A 21,936-nucleotide genomic window follows, 5' to 3' on the forward strand; every position below is an offset into this window, starting at 1 on the left:
TTTATACTTTTTCCCCTTCTTGTTCTGCTTTATTGATTTGGTAAAGGAGGTGCTGTATTTTAGTGGTGACCTCTGGAGTCAGATTGTCTGGGTTCTGTTTCCTTTTCCTAGGGTGCTTAACAGAGGCAATAATAGCATGTGTTTTGTGTGGCTGTTGTGATGACTGGATGAGCTAACGCTCGCTCAGCCTCTCCAAGGTGCCTGGCACCTAGCAATCCACTGGTGAATGTCTCCCGTTCCGATGATCCCTATCTGCCCATTACTGTGTCAGCAAAACAGAACAGGGAGGTCTCCCAGAATGCATAGCACAGTAGTACCTCTTACTAGTTCATGACCTTGGGTAAACTACTTCCGTTTTTATATTCCCTGGGACTCAGTTTCTTCATTCATATATGGAGATATAAAAATACCCACTGTGTGGGGAAGGAATGAGTAGATTAGGATAGGTTCTATGAGTTTCATAGAAATATTAACTAAAAACTACCTATTGAAGGGGCTGGAGTGGTAAGAGCAGCTGCTGCACTTGCAGAGGACCTGAGTTTGGTTCCCAGCACCCATGGCGGAAGCTCACAACTGCCTGGCACTCCAACTCCAGGGGAGGCAACATACTCCTGGATTCTGCAGGTACCAGAACACATTGACACACGCACGCACTCGCGTGTGCGCGCGCGCACACACACACACACACACACACACGGTGTATAAGTACTTACAGGCATAACTCTGATACACAGACTATACAGAGGTCATGTATTTGAAAGAGAGCAAGGGAGGAGTTGTAGGAAGGAAATGGAGGGGGGAGATGATATAATTATAATCTCAAGATTTAAAAAAAACTAGCCAGGGGGTGGTGGCAGCACCATATGCCTTTAATCCCAGCACTTGTGAGGCAGAGGCAGGTGAATCTCTGTGATTTGGAGACCAGACTGGTTGACAAAGGGGAATTCTAGGACATCCAGAGCAATACAGTGAGACTACACCTCAAACCCCACCCGGACGGCCCAAAATTAAAAGTTTGGAGGCTAGATGGTGGTGGACACTTGGGAGGCAGAGGCAGGTGGAACTCTAGATTTTGAGGCTAGCCTGGTCTACACACACACACACACACACACACAGAGAGAGAGAGAAAGAGAGAGAGAGAGAGAGAGAGAGAGAGAGAGAGTTCTAGGACAGTCAAGGTTACAATACACAAAGATACCCCATCTCAAAAAACAGAAACAAACTGATGATGGTGGTGCAAGCCTTTAATCCCAGTACTTGGAGGCAGAGGCTGGCGGATCTCTGTGAGTTCGAGGCCATCTTGGTCTACAGAGCAAGTTCCAGGACAGGCTCCAAAGCTATAGAGAAACTCTGTCTCGAAAAAGCAAAACCAAAACATGCCCACAAACAAACAAACAAACAAAAAAACCAGAAACAAAAAGTTTTGAGGATGAATCAGGAGTTGTGCCAAGCCTATTACTCTATTAAACCTGCTTTGTTAATCAACATCAAGGACACATTTTTCTAAAATGATAGACACTCACAAACTACAACTTTGCCATTTGAAATCAGGCGATGAAAATGGCACATTCTACTCTTGCCTGGTACTCTGAGTAATGTAGATTACTTCCTTTTTGAAATAATAATTGCTGGTAAACAGTAAAGTAAAGACTTTGAGAACATAAGGCTTTTGGTTTTGTTTCTTGTAGATATATTTTTCTTTGGGCCACCAGCTCACAAAAAATATCATGGAGGTTTATTAACAATTATGAAAGCACAGCCTGTAGCTTAGGCGTGTCCCACTAACTCTTATAACTTAAATTAACCCATTTCTATTCATCTACATTCTGCCACATGACTCGTGGCTTTTGCATCTGGCTGGCGACTCCGCCTTTCTTCTTTCCAGAGTCCTCTCTGCCCAAAGTCCCAGCTATACTCCTGCCCAGCTATTGGCAGTTTAGCTTTCTTTTATTAATTTATTTTTTACATTCCAATCCTAGTTCCCCTCCCTTCTCTCCTCCCACTACCCCCACTCCCCCCTCCTCCCATCAGCTCCAAGGAGAGAGTAAGGCCTCCCCTAGGAAGTCTACTAAGTCTGTCCCATCATCTAGTTGAGGCAGGACCAAGGCACCTCTCCATCCCCACACCCCTGTGTCTAGGCTGGGCAAGTTATCTCTCCATATAGAATGGACTCCATGGAAGTTTAGCTTTTTATTTATTTATTTAAGTTTGGTTTTTCGAGATAGGGTTTCTCTGTAGCTTTGGAGGCTGCCCTGGAACTTGCTCTGTAGATCAAGCTGGCCTCAAACTCACAGAGATCCACCTGCCTCTGCCTCTCGAGTGCTGGGATTAAAGGCATGCGCCACCATCGCCCAGCTTAGCTTTTTATTAAACCCATCACAGTGACATATCAAACAATATAAAGGAATTTCCCCCTTTTTGTTTAAATTTTAAAAAAATTTTGAACTCTTACACAGTAAAACTACACACAATAGGTACAATTATCAGGTAAGAATTACATTTACAATGTCCAGGCCATTTGTATTTGTCAAATTTAGAGAAAATATTCCATTATCTATTTTCTCTTGATGAGTCTAAAGTTTTATACTTAAACAATTTTATCATTTTAGACCTTAAAACATTTTCTTAGGTAAACAATTTAAGCATTCATGTTTCTCACCCTTATAAACTTTACATCTCTTATGTAAGTTTCTTTTCTGAATTTGGTAACAAGGAAAACCATAAAACTATGACTATCTAGCCTTCAATCTCCATCAGAGACCCAAAAAGGATGAAATATTACTTGAATAAACAGGAATTGCAAAGCAAACAACTTCCAAATCTATAGAAATGACAGAAACAGCTGCCTGGCTGGACAGTCACCCAAGGTTCTTCCACAATGTTGGTGAATCCATCTTTGGTCTACAGGCCTATGATATCTGACAGACTTTTCTGTAAAGCAGGAATTTTAAAGGAGAATCCTAGCTTGCCTTCGCAAAGTTTGGCAGGCATGTTGCTTTGTGTCCTGCTTATCCAATTTGGACAGCATACTGTCAGGAGTGGAGGCAAGGGTAATTTCTTTGCTAAGTGGTTATCTTTTGCCATAAAAAAAAGCAAACTCCATATGGAGGTTCTTAGATTTGCAACACCCTTTTTTTTTTTGAAGTATATTGGTGTTGCCAGGAGCAGACATGTCTCACTGTCATAAAAAGCTTGATGTTATTAAAACATTTTAAATGCCACATTCTGTAGGTCTTTGAAATGTTTGAAGATCACCTATCTAAAATATACCTTTGTATGACCTTGGAAATATACCTAACATGACTATAAATTGGTTATAGATGATTAACTACTAATCTGCATTTCTTTATTATCCTAAATAGCTTTCAAAGATTAAAACTACATTTTTAAAGGTGCAATATCTTTTTTTGTTTTGTTTTTTGCTTTTTAAGACAGGGTTTCCTCTGTGTAACAGCTCTTACTGTCCTGAACTCACTCTGTAGACAAGGCTGGCCTTAAACTCACAGAGCTCCTTCTCCCAAGTGCTGGAAAGAGAGGTGTGTGAAAACAACACCAGACTTGGCCTTTTGTTTCCTGTGGAAACAAAATCGCAACCTTTTTTTTTTTTTTAATTATTTTTATTATTATTTTTCCCCAGAGACAGGGTTTCTCTGTGGCTTTGGAGACTGTCCTGGAACTAGCTCTTATAGACCAGGATGGTCTTGAACTCACAGAGATTAGCCTGCTTCTGCCTCTCCAGTGCTGGGATTAAAGGTGTGTACCACTAACGCCCAGGTACAACCTCTTCCCTAACATATTTTTTTACTTCCATTTTGAAGTTAAGACATTTAAAAATATATAGGTCAGTTTCATTTAGTAGTTTCTATAATCCAATGTCTCTCAGCAGCTATTGTTTGCTCATCAGCAATAAACAATATTTAAAGTTAACAAGACACCATATAGGATCCAGACTGTGTATTTTCCATCATCACATGCCTATCCTTTATTTATTTATTTGTTTGTTTTGGTTTTTTGAGACAGGATTTCTCTTTGTATCCCTGGCTGTCCTGGAATTCACTTTGTAGACCAGGCTGGGCTTGAACTCAGTGACCCACCTGTCTCTACCTCCTGAGTTCTGGAATTAAAGCTGTGTGCCACCAATGCCTGGCTATTATTTTGTTTTTAAAGAATTTATCTTGTTATTTATAAACTGTTTTTCTATGACTGTCTATACCCATTTTATTTGATTTTAAAGTCTATGAACATGTTTTAAACCCCCTGTAGCCTGTTCAGAAGTTTTTTTCTGTCTGAATCTGTCTTTACTGAGCATTTGTAGCATTCTCTGTCACCTATCTTTAAAGCTCGGTTTAACACATGGCTCTGGCAGCTGGCTCAAGCCCACAGGCAGTAACAGTAATTGTGCCTCGATATACCACTAAGCACCGCCCAACCCGTGAAACTGTAGGACTAGAAACTACAGGTGGCTCTCTGCACAGAACTTTTCTTAGCTATCTGAGGCCCTATGTTTGGATATTGGAGGCCCGCATTGGCTGCCATATGTAGACAGATTTTCCTTTGGGCTGCCAGCTCACAAAAAATGACATGGAGACTTATTATTAATTATGGAAGCTCAGCCTATAGCTGCTTAGGCTTCTCCCACTAGCTCTTATAATTTAAATTAACCCATTTCTATTCGTCTACATGTTGCCATATGGCTCGCGACTTTTACCTCTCTCCCTATGTGTCTTGCTTTCTGTGTCCAGCTGTGGACTCGCCTTTCTTCTTCCCACAGCTCTCTCTATCTAGAAGTCCCTGCTACATCTCCTGCCTAGCTATTGGCCATTTCGGCTTTTATTAAACCAATCACAGTGATACACCTTCACACAGTGCACAGGAATACTCTTCAACAGTCTCTATTTTATTTAATATATATGGGTGTTTTGCTTCATGTGTTCTAAGAGGCCAGCAGACCCCTGGGACTGGAGCTACAGACTGCTGAGGGCACCATGTGGGTGCTTTGAATAGAGCGGCGGACGGGGGTCCTCTGGAAGAGTGGCCAGTGCTCTTAACTGCTGAGCTATCTGTTCAGCCCTATGAATCACTTTTTGTCTAGATTTTCATATTCAGGCACAAAGCTCTGAACAGTGGACCTTTGAACATCACATTCAACCTTTATTTTCACTCTGTGGTCTCTAAGTGGACCTTCAATTCACTCAGACCAGACTTTTTTTTAAGTTAGGATCTTCCTTAAGTAGCTCACATTGGCCTTGAACTTGGAGTGGTCCTCCTGCCTCCTGAGTCCTGGTATTTTAGGTATGGACCATCTTTCCTGGCTTAGTCAGGACTTCTTGATTCCTTCAGTTATTCTTCTGCTTACCTTGGGCCCAACAGAATTGCTTCACGCTGGGCCTGGTGACACGCGCCTGTAGTCTTGGCACTTGGAAAGCAGAAGCTGGAGTGTCAAGGGTTCAGGGTCATTCTCAGCTACATGCCAAGCCCTCAGCCAGCCTAGAGTACATTAGACTCTGTCTCACAGCAAAGCAAAACAACACAAAACCAAGCCCAGATTGGAAAGATGGCTCAGTAAAGTGCACTTGCTGGCTCTTCCAAAGGATCTGAATTTGGCTCCTAATACTGATGCCACACAGCTCCCAACTGCCTGCAGCTGCAGCTCAGGGGACCTGATATCCTCTTCTGGCCTCTGTAGGCACACGGATGTACATAGCATATGCTCACACAGGCACACATTTAAAAAAAAAAAAAAAAAAAAAAAAAAAAAAAACTTTAAAGCCAAACAAAACACAAACCAAAAAACCAAAACAAAACAAAACCAAAAAAAAAAAAAAAACAACAACAACAAAACCCCTCTCCTCTTGTTTTATTGAAATTGAAATTCTAAAGCCAACCCATTATCATAGCTTGCAATAATCCTCTTCTTTTGTTGAGTTGTGGAATCATAGGTATAGGTATGTGCCAGCCTGTTTCTTTCAGACAGGGTATGTATTGGAGTTCCAGATCATCCTGAGTACTTAGTAAAATCCTGTTTCAAAATATAAAGGGCTCAGAGTACTTGCCTAGCAGGTGTGAGGCGGCACGTTCATCTTCAGTGTTAGGAAGAATGCTGGAATAATTGAATGAGTAGGGTTCTGCGCTGGAGAACTGAGTTTAAGGGGGACGATATTACATTCCCATTTTACTGCAACGTTTTGTCGTATCCTCAGACTTTCCACAAAATCCAGCCAGCCTAGATCTGAGTCCCCAGAAAAAGCAGCGCATAACTCCTCTGGGTTTAGCCTGCAATTTTCGAAGCACAGTCTGCATACCCTTCCTGGACCTGAGCGCAGCCGGAAGTTCCCCAAGAGTTGTCATGAGAACTACAGTTCCCAGAAGGTAATGCGGAGGAAGGGCGGGAATAGAAGAGGACTTCCAGGCGCTGATGTGGACTTTGTCAGCGCGACGCTCAGAGGTACGTTTAGGTGGCGGGCTTAGTGGAAAGGTGAAAAGATGGGGGTGGTGGCTGGGAATGAGTTTCAGGTGCAGAGCGGGTAATGGTAGAAAGCATCGCTAGCCTTGATTTTTCTCCTTGCAGGGACCATGACGAAGTTAACCCAGTGGCTTTGGGGACTGGCGCTCTTGGGCTCTGCCTGGGCTGCCCTGACCATGGGAGCTCTGGGCCTGGAACTGCCTTTCCCCTGCCGGGAGGTCCTATGGCCACTGCCTGCCTACCTGCTGGTGTCCGCTGGCTGCTATGCCCTGGGCACTGTGGGCTATCGTGTAGCCACATTTCACGACTGCGAAGACGCCGCCCGAGAGCTGCAGAGCCAGATCCTAGAGGCGCGAGCAGATTTAGCCCGCAGGGGGCTACACTTCTGACACTTTCACCCATTCCTGTCTGGACATCCTCATTCCCTATTAAAGTGAAGTTTTATTTTCTAACCTGGTTTAGTTTTGAGTATGGAGGAAAGGTACTGGGGTTTCTATATATCAGAAGTCAAGTGCGAGGCTGGAGAGCGACCTTCCCAGGCTTTAGCTTTGCATTTTGCGGGTAATCTGTCTCTTCAGACTTTTTTGTTTTAAATTGGACCTCATGTATCCCAGACTGGTCTCGAAAACAGACATATGGACTTGGATGATTTTGATTCTTTACCTCTGATCTCTAGTTACAGGCTAACCCAACATGACTAGATTATGTGATGCTGGGGAATCAAACCTACTGGGCTTCAAACATGTAAGCCCTCAACCGAGCTACTTCCCCAAACATGTTTAGTTTATTTGTTTAGATGGTTTTACTAAGTAGTCCAACTTGGCCTACAACTTGCAATATTGCCCAGGCTGCCCTCAACCTTGCCCTCCTGCCTCAACCTTTTAGTTTACTTGTTTTGTTTTGTTCAAACGGGAGTTTCTTTGTGACTGTCCTAGAACTCCTCCGTAGACTAGGCTAGCCTTAAGTCAGAGATCTGCCTGCCTCTGCCTCCCTCCCAAGTGCTAGGATTAAAGGCATGAGCCACCACCAGAATCTGCCTCAACCTTTTAAATGCTGGGATTACATCCCACACAAGGCTGGGCAAGATGTATGGATACCAAACTTTCAAGTTATTTACTTTTTAGGTTCTTCTGGGTCTTTGTAACTTCTAGTTCTTTCAAATAACTTTTCTGAGCCAATCCTAGAAACCCAGTCGTTAGACCCACCAGAAAGGTTGAGAATCATGAAGAAAGCACAAACCCTACAAGCAAGGGTGGAGACGACTTTATTTTAAGGCACATTCTAAAGATACCACCTCAGCCTCCAGAATGAGAAAAGATAATCTCTTTCTTAAAAAACTGATTTCATCTCATAGGTCCCATCTGATTTATGTAAAGTCTTTCTTTGATCCCTCTATTTTCAAAATCAGCCTTTTTCTCACAACCTATTGCATCCGTGGAATTGGTCAGGAGGACCAGCAAAAACAGGAGCTCTTTGGTATCACATTGGCCCTAAGGTGGCTGTGGTCAGGTTTGCAGAAGGCGATATTTCCTGTCATGTTCTGGGGGATACTTGCAGAAAAGCCCAAGGCGGATCAGGCTGGTAAGGATTCCTGGAAGATTGGGCACCTGCAATCAAAAAGCTTCTTTAAGACAGGAACTAGTTTCTGCTTAGTAGACTCCTTGTCCCATCCAGGATCTTACCGTGATGTATGGGTCTCTGAGTCGAAACCCATAGATGGACCAAGAGGTGGAGGAAAGGAGGGTGGCGATGGTGAGTGAGAAGGAGAGACGCTGGGTTGATTTAGTCTGAATGATCTTGGCCTGTGGCAAAAGCACTCCGGGTTCAGGTTCATAGGACCATTCCTGAACCCCAGCCTAAGAATTTCCTGGGGTGGGGGGGTTACCCAAAGCCCTCTGACCTTTGACCCAGCTCTCTCCTGCATCTCACTCACCCACCTCTACCGCCTGGCCTCCTTCCAGGAGCTGGGTCTTTCTTCCTAAGGGAGCCTAGCCTTCTGATTTCCCCTACCTTGTGGCCACCCCCACTCACCAAGTCTGCCAGTGGTGAGAGGTACATGCTGATGGTAAAGACACTGCAGAAGAGACCTAGCTGCTGAAGCCGTGCTTCAAGGTCTGGCACCAGAAGCCAAAAGTAGCCATAGCCCAGGAGCAGGACCCCCAGCAGGGCTGCAGTCTGCAGGAGCACAGCATGCTGCAGGGAGAAGTGTCTTATTTGCATCTGTACCAGAGCACTGATTTCTCTGCTGGGATTGCTTCATCCTGTCTTCGTCCATGCTTTAATGGGGAACTCAACTCTTATCTCAGCCTTCATTCATGCCAGACTCTATCTCACCAATTACTTGAAGGAAGGGAAAATTATCTTTTCACGTGAGCCTCACACATACAATAAGAGACTAATGAATGTTTTTGTGATTGATGGGAAAGCAGAACTAATGGCCATTCTTAGCCACTGGAATAGGACCAGGAAATCAGGAAAACAAAGTGGTCAAGAGACGTGGCTACAATTTCTAGTCAGAATGAAAGTGAATAGATCCCTAAAGGAACTATCAGAGACAGTATAGCCTTTTCTCCCCAGCCTGTTGGAGAGAATAGGATAACCCTGACACTGTTGGGCTAGGTAAGCCACCAGCCCTGTGAGCAAGGGGACAATGGGTGGCTGTGTGTGTATTTTGTAGGACTGGCTACATGGGAAAGAGAACCAGTAGGGCCTTCTAGGAAAAGGAAGTAATGCCGTCCTACTAGTCTTCCAGGAAACAGTGTCTGCTAACATGGCAGGGTGAGCGAGCAGCAGAGGTGGGTACAAGGGAGGGCCTCTACCTTCTGAGGACTGTAGTGCAGATATGCCAGGATATAAAGCGTCTGAAGCACAGCGCCCACGGTATTGACGATGATGAGGGTCCCATCTCCCTTCAAGACTCCATAACTCAGCCAGCCCAGGTTACTGTGAGGGGAGGGGGATTACGGTCGTCCAAGGGGCTGGATGTGGCAGGGGGTCCCCAGGGACCTCTTGTGCCTCCCTCAGCCTTTCCCAGCACAGCCAACAATACTCTCACTTGACATCCGTGGTGAGAAAAGGCAGGAACTGGATGCTGTCCACGCTCCGTGTCCTCTGCATGTGCCTGAGGTCCGAGCTGGAAGGGGACCCAAAGGGAATTATTAGGAATGGGTAGCAGATTCCTCAGGGCTTGTTACCCACCCTGAACGACAAGCAGATCTCCCCGCTCAGGCCGAGGGGCCAGCCTCGCTCTAGCACCCCAGATCACCCAACCCTATTCACTTTCATTCTGGCTAGAAATTGTAGCCACGTCTCCTGACCACTTTGCTTTCCTGATTTCCTGGTCCTATTCCCCAGCCCAGTTCATCCGCGCTCTCACAGGCCAGTGGAGAACATGCCCAGGGTGAAGAGCACGCAAGCACCGGAAAGGAAAGAGTCTGCCACGCCGCCCGCCTCCATCCCACCGGAGTCGGTTCCCTCTCCCAGGGCTGTGCACTAGCTTTTTAGGCCCAGAGCTGGCGCCCGCGAAGCCCCGCCCCTCCCCGCGGACCGGCGCCGGAACCCGCCCTCGCCAGAACTGCACCGCCAGAACTGCACCGGAACTGGGGCCCCTGCCACACCAACGCTGCATGCTGACGGGGTGGTTTGCAGTTATGTGCGGGCCTGGTTCCTGAGCTTCCCCTTCGGATTGCTCTTAATGTTTTTAATAAGGACCATGCATTTGTCCCCCACATGGCCCCTCCTCACACTCTACCTACCCTTGGGTCATCTAGACCACTAGCTTCAACTTCTGTGTTCCTATATGCCCTTGTATGCCAGAAGACAAACACCAAATTTAATCCCACCCAGTCTTCATGACACCTTATCAGAACCTTGGGAGGTTTCCCTGCAGGTTATTGAAACCTTTTTAGCCTGTCTCTTAAATAGCAGGAATTGCCAGGCCTTGCCATCTTCCTTCAGATGTGCTCCCTTACACAACCTGTCCTCTCCATGGACAACCCTACCCTGGCCCCCTGTTCCAACATACTCGCTGCTGGGAACTTTCCCTCCCAGCCTCCCACGCAGCTCTGCTGGTGGGGCTGTGCACATGCTTCATCTGGCATCCAGCTCCCTGACTCACCCAGACAGCATGAGTACCTGTGTGGTATGCCAAAGCCATGCGCTTGAGGCTGAGGAGAGTGGGATAGGGGTGGGACGGGAGGAGCTTAACAGAAAGGGGTGCAGAAAGGAATCCAGCAGACCACTACAGAGAATTCTCCTGCAGAACCCCGGGGGAGGGAATACCCTCCCTCCCTTTGGCCTGGTAAGAAGCCATGCTTTTTAGAAAGAGAAAGAAATGAAGACCAAGTTGTGTCTTATATCTTTTTTCCCCTTGATCCTAGCCATTTACTTATTTTCATCTTTTAGTTATTTACTTATTTGTTATTTGTGAGCAAGGTCTCACTATAACCCAGACTGGCATTGAAATTTTGGCAGTCTTCTTGCTCAACCTTCTGAATGCTGGGATTACAGGCATGAACCACGCGCCATGCCGGTGCTTATGCTCTGTGCTGCTAAGAATTTAACCCAGGGCTTACATATAGTAGGTTAGCAGTTAGCACTCACTCTATTTTTTTTTTTTGCCTTTCAACACAGAGTTTCTCCATGTAGCTTTGGAGTCTGTCCTGGAACTCGATTTGTAGACCAGGCTGGCCTTGAACTCACAGAGATCCTCCTGCCTCTTCCTCCTGAGCACTACGATTAAAGGAAAGGGCCACCATCATCTGGCGAGTAGCTGGGATTATAGGTGTGCACCATGCCAGCCCCAGTTGCTTCTGGGGTTGAACTGAGCCTAACACACAGTAGGGACTATATGGTCATAAATCAACATAGAGGGACAGAAACACATGTTCAAAAAACCAAAAACATTACTTTATTATGAATCCAACAACACTGTATAAAAAACCCCAGTTGTAGAAATGAGCAGACACAGATGTTTATATACAGACACTGTACATGTGGGCCCTGCCCTTTAAGCTACATTCTACACAGACTGTACACATGGGCACTGCCCTTACAGCTATACGCTAAAACCAGCATAGTCCTCGTATTGGCACAGCTCCAGGGAATGCCGCCCGCAGGATGGGGAGGATGCAGTCAGTGCCTGGCTACAAACCTCTCTGGCAGCTCGGCAGGCGGAAACCTTGCAGAGATGCTGGGTCAGCCCAAGCATGCTGCTTCTCCTGTACCTGGCTCCCACGCAGGAAGCTGTCTCAAGCTCTTCCTTCAGTGAGTTCATCTGGACATCATGGCTTCCTCGGGGAAAGGTGTCTTTAGTGTCCAACTGCATGACCTCAGGCCATTCCAGCTCATTTCCCGCTGGGCCCTTAAATGGTCCAGACTACACAGCTTGTTTCTTTGGCTTGAAGGTAGAAATGGCAGGGAAAGGACTGTCCTCACTTCTTTCTCCATCCCTCTGAAGTGGAGGCAGGAATGGCAGTCAGGCTGGTTGAACTCCTTTGGGTCAAAACCCTTAATACTGAACCTTCTGAGGCTTCAGGGTGGCAGCTTGTGCATGTAGTGGGAGTGATTCCCAGGGCCGGAGCTTTGGGGTGCTTATCCCCACCCTTAGCCCAGTTCCAATCCTTAAGCAGGTGAAGCATCCATCTTCACTGAGTTTGCAGGAGCAGCAGCGGCAGGAGCAGCACAGCCCAGACTAACGGGAAGAGCCGGGGAGCAGCGCTCTGACCGATGCTGTGCAGAACTTGAACCTCCGGGTCATCTGCAGAGTGAGAAGGTAAAGACCGGCAAGTGAAGAGGCGCCACTATTTGCACTGACTCCAACCAAACAGGACATAGCCAGCCCTGTGTGGCAAAGGAGCCACTTCCAGCCCCCAGCTTCTTTTAGCAAACCCATTCCTGTGACCCAGGCCCATGGACTCTAGCCCCATACCTGCTGGAAGTCTCTTCTCCTGAGAATTGGCATGGGCCTGCGGACTATGAGCTGAAAGATAAGAATAGAAGTAGATCAGGTATTGCAACAGGAGGCAGAGAAGCAACTCGCACCCCATCCCAGACTACTAGACCACGCTCATGAGGCACGGGTAGAAGGAGGCATCCATAGGGCCTGACACTCACTGATTTTGCCATTGACAGTCACCTTCAACTTCAAGCACTGGTTTTCCTGATGGTGGATAGGTTTGGCTGTAAAATAAGTAGACAGGATGTTAGGAAAGAGCCTTTGCTAGCAGAAGACGTGAGTTCGAATTTGAGTCTGCTTGCTCAGTGCCCTGCCTACTTTAACTAATTATTTATTTAAGATTTCACTATATAGCATTGGCTGCCCTAAGACTTGTTATGTAGAACAGGCTAGCATCAAACTCATAAAAAAAATCTACCTGCATCTGTCTCCTGAGTGCTGGATAAAAGCACTCAACACCATACCCAACCTTTATTATTATTTTTAGTTTTTCTTCCTCTTCAGGGTGTGTCATAGCATATGTGTGAAAGACAGGGCACACATATTATTGGGAGTCAGTTCTTGCCTTCCATCTTGCTTCTACACTGCATGCTAAATAAGGCCGATTTTCTTTGCTTTCTTTCTTTCTTTCTTTCTTTTTTTCTTTTTTTTCTTTTTTTTTGTTTTCTTGTTTTTTTTTTTTTTTTTTTTTTTTTTTTGAAGTTAAAGGTGTGTGCCACCACTGTCCAGCTTGTTCAGTTTTTTAGGCACAGTCTCACTGTAGTGTACTCTGACCTGAAACCTTGTCTGTAGCCCAGGTTGCCCTTGAATTCACTCAGTCTCCTGAGTGCCTGGATTATAGGTGTGAGCCACCATGCCTAGCCTGAGCTTGACGTTTACCTTCAGTTTTTGCCTGCTTTCTGATCAATGTTTAGTCCCACCTCTCCTCCTCTGGAACAACACTCAACTTTAGCAATGGCAGTGACAGGAACGAGGAGAGTGTCCCTTCCATACACACATTCCATCTCTCATGACTCCCAGCCTCAAATTGGGTGAAGTATTCACAGTGTAACTTCCCTTTCCCTGGGCCCATTTCTTCCATGCTGGCCTAGACTCAGCCACAGAATGAGCCCTGGATCTAGCCTTCACAGAGCCTGGACCTTGTAACTCTCAGGATTCATCAGTGTGTTTCTGCCACCCTCAGGAGGAAGTTTAGACTCTTACTAATACATGGGCTCCAAAAATCTGTCCTATCCACTTTCCAAGCCCGCCGCTATTTCTTGTATGCCTGTCATCCCAGGAGCTCCACAATCAGTCACTCTCCCTTCATCCATGTGCCACTGCCTGGCTCATTCCATACTCAGTCATTTTCCCAAGTACCTGTGTTCATGTCTATCACATCACACTTCCTATTGACCTGATGATTTGTATGGGTTCCTTCCCAGCTTCCTTGAAGACAGGGGCTAGGAGGGTTTTAATAATTTTGTACCAATGTGCCAAATAGAGTGCCTAGGACACCTGAGCTTGTTCCACATCATGAGAGAAGACCGAGTTTAGACTTGGAAAAGAGGGGACTCTATGCAATTTGGCTCCCCATGAAGCAAGCACCCAGGCCACCAGTGCTCTGTGACCTGTCCCGTATGTACTCACAGATGTAGTAGTAGCTGTGTCCTTCCTTGAACTCCTTGCCTAAGGTGAAAGGTGTAAAGCGCTGGAATTTCTCGGATAGCTTCTCTGGGCCGTGCTTGGCACCAGGCTGGTTACACTTCCAACGGACCTGGTCCTTGGACTGGGGTTGGCACGCCACATACTCCTGGTGCTCCACCATGTACAGGGTATACCGCTCTCTGGCAGCATCTGCCACAGAGTCGTCCTCGTAATGTGGGCAGATGATGTCTAAGTAGTCATTCAGCCGCACATGCACAGTGTAGTCCTCCTCCCGGAACCTGGGCCCATGCAGAGTGGGAGGAAGCAGATCACTCAGAAATCAGGCCTGAGCCTGGAGCTTCCAAATGGTCACATCACCCCCACATTTCACCTGGAGCCCCAAAGATTCTTTCCCCAAATCTTAACTTGTGTATGTACTGGTGTTGATTTCTTTCACCTTCCTCCAGCACCTTCGCTGCCATCACCTCCTACTCATTCTTCAAATAACATCCACTAAGTATCTCTCAGGTACCAAAGTACCTTCTAGAACACCCAGTATTTGCCCAAGGATAGGCAGTTCTAAGTATTTCTGCAGCTCCCTGGTGTGTTTCCCCAGGTGCTTTTTTAAATGCCAGTAGACTTCAGTCTGGGCCATTCTGGATTTAGGAGCCAAGGTCTCTCTCTCTCTCTCTCTCTCTCTCTGCCATGCTGCTGAGCCCCTCATCATACCCCTTGCTTATCTCTGACCCTCACAGAGTCTCTCAGATTTCCACTACACTTCAGCACCCAACCCCTGGTCCAAACCCAGACTCACAGATAGTAAAACCATTCTTATCAGTTTACTCAAACCTCCCTTTCTTGTTACTCAAACTTATGCTCTGCTCTCCTCATCCCAAACATCCCTGTCTTTTTTATCTCCAAGAGTCACAATTCCACCTTCCCCCATGAATTGCTGCAACTCTTAGACCCAAGCCTGCCCCTGCCTTTCCCTTCTCCCCAGGTGGAGCCAGCTCCCTTCCCCCAGTCAGCCCCCCCCACCCCAAGCCGTGCAGGCTCCAGCCTGACTGCCCACCAGCCCCTCCCCCTGAGCTCCAGACACCTGGCTCCAGCCTGGGTAGGGTCTTAGCAGTGGGGAAGTGCTTCCCCCATCAGGAAAGCCAGTCAGCCTCTCTAAATTCTCCCAAGCACTGCCAGTGAGACTCAGCAGAGCTGGCTGCCAATTTGCTTTAAATCCAAGTGCTTGGCATGGGTGGTGCCCATGGTGATGGTGGGGTTCCATGGTGGCCACCCACTACCCAGTCATCGTGACCCTTTAGAGGCCTGGCCTTGCAACAGCTTGCAGCCTCTAGAACTAGGCTTAGCAGGCCCCTCCCCCACCCTGGGGAAAAGAGAGAGAGGCAGAGGGAGGCTTTTAAAATTCCTCTCTGGAGAGATAAACATAGGAGCCATTTCAGAACAGGTATTTCAGCTCTGGGCCTGGCGTCTTTCCCCCATTCCCGTGATGGGCACTGACTCATGCCTCATCTACCTCTGCTACCCGCCCAGACACTCTTGAGCCTGGGAACATTCACCTTGTCAAATGTAAGCAGCCCCCCAGGACCCTGGGACAGACCAGTACTGTCCCTGTGCTGGCCTCTAGGAGCTGAGAAGTCTGAATAGCCAGTGTGCCTGTCTCTCCAGGAACATGGGGGCCCAGGGCCCAGCTCACAGTGGCAACCTTCTCTGACATTGCCTCTGCCTGGAGATCCCAGGGCTAATGCCCACTACCCTGAGTCACCTATGCCAACCCTACACCCGCCCTGTTCTTTGCCAACTCATCTCTTCCCCCAAGCTGGGCCTGGCGAGACTGCCCATGGCTTCCACTCAAGACTGGCTTTCTTGTAGCTGTAAATAAGACAGAGTACGTGTGCGCCCAGAAGGACAGGGCTGAAGCCATACTTAGTGAGGGATACTTTTAAGCGTACTGTCTCCTCCAGTTAGCCTGCCTGTGATATTTAGTCTTCATCTGGAAAGGGGGGCTACATTCGTGGTGGGAAGACAGGGAGGGGGCAAGGAAGAGGCCCCTTCCTGAAAGAGAGGAAACCTGGGAGCTTGGGAACGGAAAAGGCCAGAGTTCCCCCCTCCCTACTCATGGCTTCCTGTCCCCTCCTCCTCCTTCAGCCAACACCTGGCATGGGCATAAACAGGGACTTTGCCCTTTTCCACTAGGTCAGGGAGGCAAGGGGTAGGCTCAAGGGCTGGCCGGGCTGCGGTGGAACCCCAAGGCCTGGAAGACATCGCCCTTAGGGTTGGCAGGTGGCTCTGTGCTGCCCTCTGACATGCCCTAGACAAGAGACCCTCAATAGGCAATGCCACAATGCCGGAGGAAACTGGCACAGCATCTATCTCGGGAAGGGGGGGTGGGCGCACTGGACCTGGGAGGGGTTTAGTGATATTTTGCACCCCACACCTCAGGGACTAGACTCTTTTCCTACTCCCACCATACCCCCTCTTAGGTTTTGTCCAAATACTGTTCTCACAACTTGAGGAAACTCAAGGGCAAGAACAAAGGGTCTGACAGTGTCTTCCTTCCAATACCATTTGCTTCATAGCCCTAAAACCTGCCCAGGAGAAATTACCTCCTTCCTGTTAGCCCTTTGTAGCCCTGTGAAACCCCTCTGCCCCTCCCTAGCTTTCTGATGACACCTCCTCTCACCAGTTCCCTAGTGTGACCACCTTGGCCACTCCCTCGGTCTATCCACGCACAGCATGTACCTAATTTATGCCACCCCCAAAAACCCTTGGGGCACTCTTTGGGGTCTTCGTAAATACAGAATAAATACCTAATACCCGAAACCTAGACCCCTACACTAAGGGTCTTCCCAGGGCGACTCTGAGCATTGTGTTTACTCTTGATGTAGGTGCCTGTCAGGACACAAATGCTCAAGGGGCACACAAAAAGAGAGGGCACAGAAGTTTCGTGGGGGACTTAAACAACCCTGGAGGACAGGGTTACAGTCTCAAGGCAAGAACACTCGCATGAGATCCTTACTTTAGAGTGATGGGATGCCAGAGGGCAGGAGAGAAGGGCTGAAAGAGCGCCTGTGCAAGCAGGCATGAGCAGGTTTCTGCCAGGGTCGGGTGTTGCCAGTTACTAAGGGAGGTAAAACGGAGGTGGGGCGCTACGGAATCCTCCCCACCCCGGCCACCTCTCCTAGGCTCAGGCCAGGGGGTGTCCGGGACAGTTACCCTGAGGAAAGGCTTTGCCAACCAGGCGCCCAGGCTGCCAGAGGGAGTCTCGGGGCTTACTTGGGATTTGAACTGTTCCAGAAGACGATGTGACGGTCAGCAGCGGCCAGACTGCAGCACAGACCCAAGAGAGGGGCCCAGAGGAACTCCATAGCGTGGGGCCGGGCCGGGCCAGGCCGGGACGAGAGCTCTGCAGTGTTGGGTTCCCACTGGCTTCTCCACGGTACAGTAGGCACCGCGATCACAAATCTGGCCTCTTCACTGCTTGACTCCGCCTTTTGGGCCGGCGCCGCCCGACACCCGCCCCGCCTCCGCCCCGCCCGGCGCGCGCTGCCCCAGGGCTTGACGGCTAGGGAGGTGGAGGAAGGGAAAACGCTCGGGAAGGGGGGGGGGGACTCCCGTGTCCCCGGGACAGAGCGCGTTCCAGGGTCTGCGCAGATCCCCCCCCATAGCGCTTGCGGGGGGAGAAGGGGAGATGTCTGTGTGAGGCTTTGTGGGACTGGGCGCAGTCGCAAGCTGGAAAAGGGAAGAACTCACACGTGTGGGTCTGGGAACCAGCGGCTACAGGACCCGGCTTTGCAGCGCGGGGCGCCAATCTTGCCAGGGTGCGAAGTGGGGGGCTATACCCACACCTTCCCCGAGATTCACACCCAGACCCGCGCACTCGCCTTCTCACACTCACTCGCGACCGCCCCCCCCCCCGCCCCGCGCGCCCAGACTCTGCGCTTGGCTGCCCCTCCCCACACAGACGCGGCTGTTTGTTTTTGTTGGGTTTGTCAATGTTGTCTTTGTTCAAGAGATTGTGTCATCGCTTAGATGCCGGGAATAAAGTGCGACGCTGTGTGTGATCAAGTGTGTAACGTGTGCGGCCAGGGCCAAGGGCGCCTCAGTCCATCAGTACTTTGCGCGAGAGGAACAGATAGGAAGGACCCTTGGGCTCACGAGGGGATCTTCTTAATTTTTTTTTTTTTTTACAGCGCCAAAGTACACTAATGACCTGTTTATATGTCTCACGTGTGTCTCGAGAGAATGCCCTCTTACAGATGGACTGTGGGAATATGGTCATGAAGGGTGACAATCTAACCGACACTTGTACATATGGCGTGTGTAAATGCGTGTGATGGCGGATGTGTGCGGAAGCGTGTGAAACGCCTGACATACGTATGCTAATGTTTGTGAACTGTGTGAAGAAGAGAAATGTGTTAGGGCGTGCAGCGGGGATGAGGGGGGGGTGGGCTGGAGTAGGGGTAGTTTGAGCCGCTGTGTTTGGCTCAGTCTGACTTGGGTGTTCCAGTCGTCAGGACTTCAGTACCAGGCTCAGATGCCCTCCCCCGCTCCATGTAAACAACCTTGCAGGAATTCACCTCTCGAATCAGCAGCTGTCTGGAGAGGGGTTGGCGGCGTCTGCGCCTGTGTTGGAGCTGGCGGGCAGGTGTTTGATTAGGCTCGAGTGCGTTCCTGGAGCTGGAAAGTTGAAAGCTGAGTGTTTGGTAGTTTGCGTGTGTGGCTGTGTGCCTACGGGGTGTGATGGGGCGGGGGTTTAGTGCCCCCACCCCTTTCTCTGCGGCTGCGCATCAGGGCAAGCCGCGGACCCGGGGCTCCTTGCCGACTCTGGCCCAGCTTTCTGGGCTTCCAGGCCGTTTCATCCTGGTTTTTTACGGCCAGGCCTGGCGGCAGAGCCTGTAATTACGCCGGGCCAGGACGCCGCGGCCAGTCCGGTGCTGACCTTTCTGGGGAGGAGCCTGGGGTTGAGGAGGGCTCTGGCCTTCCTCCTCCTCCGGGAGGTGGGCCCTACTTCTCGCTCTCACCATAAATATTTACTGAGCTCCAACTAGGTGCCACGCCCTGTAACCCCGCTCCTGGGTCAGGGTCCGACTTTGCACAAGCACATGCCACCCGCGAGCACACCTGCCCTACGCGACGTGCTGGAGCCCCACGCAGATCCAAGGTGCGGCCCGCCCCTCCCGCCGGGTCCGAAGTTTATCAGCAGCCCTAGAGATGCGCCTCACGCGCTTTTTGCTCATCTGGAGGAACACCTAGGTGAAGGTCCCCCACGTGCTCCTTGTGGTGCGAGTACCCTCTCCTAGTTCCCTTGCTTCATAGGGTTTTGTTTTGTTCTGTATCGTGTTGCCGGCGCCAGCATGAACAGTAGCCCACCAGTGTTTGTTGAGTGAGGTTACTCACTATAAAGGTGTAAACGTGACTGCTGAGAAATTCGCGGAGGGGTTAGGCAGTAGTACGTCTTTAGAGAAAATAACCAAGATTGTTCTAGGCGAGACTGCCTTGGGCCAGATCGCCTCCGTTGGCTGCTACTGGGATCCCACGCTGCGCAGCTCCCTCCTGCAGGTTCACTCCCTGGTCCCAGCTTGGCAAGGACATGTCTGCCTCCTGACTGCCCGAGTCTATCAGGAAAGAGCTGGGTGGAGAGGGGTGGCGGAAACCTGGCACCGCCGGGACCAGAGACCATGGTTAGGGACCCTCTCCAGTATTGTCACTTCAGGCCTTGATCCTATCCATATATTTGCGCTTTTAGAGAGAGGGTAGCTCATCTGTTTTGGCTATTCCTTGGCACGCAGAGCCCAAAGATGAGGCTGAGATGAAGTCTTTGCTAAGATAAAGTCATTGACCACCTGGAGTCCCGTAGGAGGCAAGGGACTTATGTTTGAGCATATGTTTTCCTGGAATTGGGTAGTAGAGGAAATACTCTTGGCAGAACAGACTTGCTGAAACTCAGACCCGCAACACATTCTCACTACCCCCTTGCTCCTGGAGACGCTGCGCCGTCTGCTGGGCGGAGAGGAGAGTTTCAGGCTCTGTGTGATTCCCAGCCGCGAATGATAGAAGGGACACACAAACAGAACACAGAATAAATCCAGGCCTTCTGGGCATCCCAGTTCTAGCTCGCCCTGGCCTGTCTGGCTTTGTTTGGGGCTACCTGTTACCCTAAAGTTGTGTGTACCTTCGTTGTCTCTCAACACTCCCACCCCCAGGCAAACATCTGTGCTAAGTGGCAAATATGTATGAGGTATCTGTTTGTCTGGGGAAAACCCCTTTGTGAATCCCTTCTGGGAATTTTTGAGGGCTCAGGTTAACTTCGGGTGTGTTTGGTGGGGGTGGAGAGATCCTGCTTCCACAGAGGGCACTGCTCACCCGCAGGCAACTTTTCCAGACTGAAGGAGCCACAGCCACTCAGCAGCTTGTCTGACTCTTCAGAATAGGGAGGCCAGAGCCGCTGCCATGGGGCATCTCTAGGTATTTATGTGCAGCAGCGGCACAGTGGGCCCTGAACTTAGAGCCATTTCTGCCTTACTCTCTGAAGGTAATTTTGAAAACCACAGTGTATGCCATTTTTCACTTTATTAGTAATGTGAACAAAATGTTTAGTTTTTAAAATAGAGAGGGAAAGAAAGGTTCTGATAACGTGATAACGATGCTGACTTGCTTTCTTCTCTTTCTTTCTTTTTCTTTTCTTTTCTTTCTTTTTTTTTTTTTTTTTTTTTTTTTTTTTTTGAGATAGGGTAACACTAATATGCCACGGGTGTCCTGGAAGGCATTATGTAGACCAGACTGGCCTCAAACTCACAGAGATCTGCCTTCCTCTGCCTCCTAAGTGCTGGGATTAAAGGTGTGTGTCACAGGGCTGGAGACATGGCATAGTCGTTAAGGTCCTTAACTGTCCATCCTGAGGACCAGAACTCTATTCTAAGCACCTACACAGTGGCTCACAACCATTTGTAACTCCAGTCCCGAGTGCTGGGGGGGGGGGAGTGGGGCCCTCTTCTAGTTTCCGAACACAGGGGCATGCCAGTGGTGCAGAGACCTTCATGTAGGCAAAAGCATGCATTAAAAAGAGTGGAAAAATAAAACAATAAAACAAACACCACCAGGGCCAGCACTTTCTTTTTATGGAATTATAAAGATGACTCATTTCTGTTGGGAGTGTGATGGTTAATATTTGATCATCAGCAGGAGACAATTTCTGGGAATGCCTGTGAGGGTTTGGGTTAAGGGAAGTGGGAAGAGGAAGAGGAAAGTTTGCTCTGGATGTCAGTGACACCACACCACGTACTGGAGCCTGGATTGAAAGAGGAGATAGTGCACCAAAGAGGCATACTCGTCTCTTGATGCTTTCTGACTATAGCTGCCCCATGACCAGCCACCTCCTGCTCTGCCATCAAGCCTCCCCTGATGTGGTACACAGTGCTCCAACCATGGGTCATTGCTGCTGTTGGTTATTTTGTCACAGTGTAAGAAGAGTAATTAATACAGGACTTTCCCTCATTAATTCTATAACAGGATCCTTTCCCATCGCACACAAACTCACATACCACATATTTTAATTCCGGGTATGAGATGCTGTTATAACATGCTAGGTAAGAGTTCTACCTGCCATGGGGCCACACCCCAGCCCTGGAATTGATTTATTTTTCAAACCAAGACTGATGCATTCCCTCTAATACTGACCTACATTCCCTAGTGTCCATGAAGGATTTTTTAAAGACAGTGTCTCATTATGCTATCTAGGCTAGTTTTAAATTCATGATCTACTTGCCTCAGCCTCCTAACTTTGGAGATTACAGGCATGAGCTCCCATACCCAGCTGCAAAATAATGCTTTTGATATTGCAAACCCAGTATAATCTTTGGCTACTAGTCCAGTTATC

At 48.7% G+C, this 21,936-nt stretch overlaps 3 protein-coding genes across 6 annotated transcripts; 1 reads left to right on the forward strand and 2 right to left on the reverse strand.

Moving 5' to 3' along the window:
* The first annotated feature begins 6,390 nt into the window (after positions 1-6,390).
* Positions 6,391-6,915, forward strand: Dpm3 (dolichyl-phosphate mannosyltransferase subunit 3, regulatory). Of its 2 annotated transcripts, none has more exons than XM_051198794.1 (2): positions 6,391-6,445; positions 6,569-6,915. In XM_051198794.1, exon 2 carries the CDS (start codon positions 6,574-6,576, stop codon positions 6,850-6,852), a length of 279 nt encoding a protein of 92 aa, XP_051054751.1. In that variant the 5' UTR covers positions 6,391-6,445; positions 6,569-6,573; the 3' UTR covers positions 6,853-6,915. The 2 variants fall into 2 exon arrangements, with proteins under 2 accessions (XP_051054751.1, XP_051054752.1); XM_051198795.1 differs by having other exon boundaries at positions 6,432-6,475.
* Positions 6,916-7,710: 795 nt separating this feature from the next.
* Positions 7,711-10,244, reverse strand: Slc50a1 (solute carrier family 50 member 1). 3 transcript variants are annotated; one of them, XM_051199077.1, is made up of 6 exons: positions 10,219-10,244; positions 9,519-9,596; positions 9,283-9,406; positions 8,495-8,656; positions 8,146-8,265; positions 7,711-8,070 (listed from the first exon to the last, which is right to left on the reverse strand). In XM_051199077.1, exons 1-6 carry the CDS (start codon positions 10,227-10,229, stop codon positions 7,969-7,971), a joined length of 597 nt encoding a protein of 198 aa, XP_051055034.1. In that variant the 5' UTR covers positions 10,230-10,244; the 3' UTR covers positions 7,711-7,968. The 3 variants fall into 3 exon arrangements, with proteins under 3 accessions (XP_051055034.1, XP_051055033.1, XP_051055035.1); XM_051199076.1 differs by lacking the exon at positions 10,219-10,244 and adding an exon at positions 9,840-10,006; XM_051199078.1 differs by lacking the exon at positions 10,219-10,244 and adding an exon at positions 9,859-10,005.
* Positions 10,245-11,349: 1,105 nt separating this feature from the next.
* On the reverse strand, positions 11,350-17,528 carry Efna1 (ephrin A1). Its single transcript, XM_051198796.1, has 5 exons — positions 17,334-17,528; positions 14,049-14,344; positions 12,578-12,643; positions 12,393-12,443; positions 11,350-12,221 (listed from the first exon to the last, which is right to left on the reverse strand). Exons 1-5 carry the CDS (start codon positions 17,423-17,425, stop codon positions 12,109-12,111), a joined length of 618 nt encoding a protein of 205 aa, XP_051054753.1. The 5' UTR covers positions 17,426-17,528; the 3' UTR covers positions 11,350-12,108.
* Between the last annotated feature and the right edge of the window lie 4,408 nt (positions 17,529-21,936).

Source organism: Phodopus roborovskii, unplaced genomic scaffold (genome assembly GCF_943737965.1).
Source record: "Phodopus roborovskii unplaced genomic scaffold, PHOROB, whole genome shotgun sequence".
Lineage (NCBI taxonomy): Eukaryota > Metazoa > Chordata > Mammalia > Rodentia > Cricetidae > Phodopus > Phodopus roborovskii.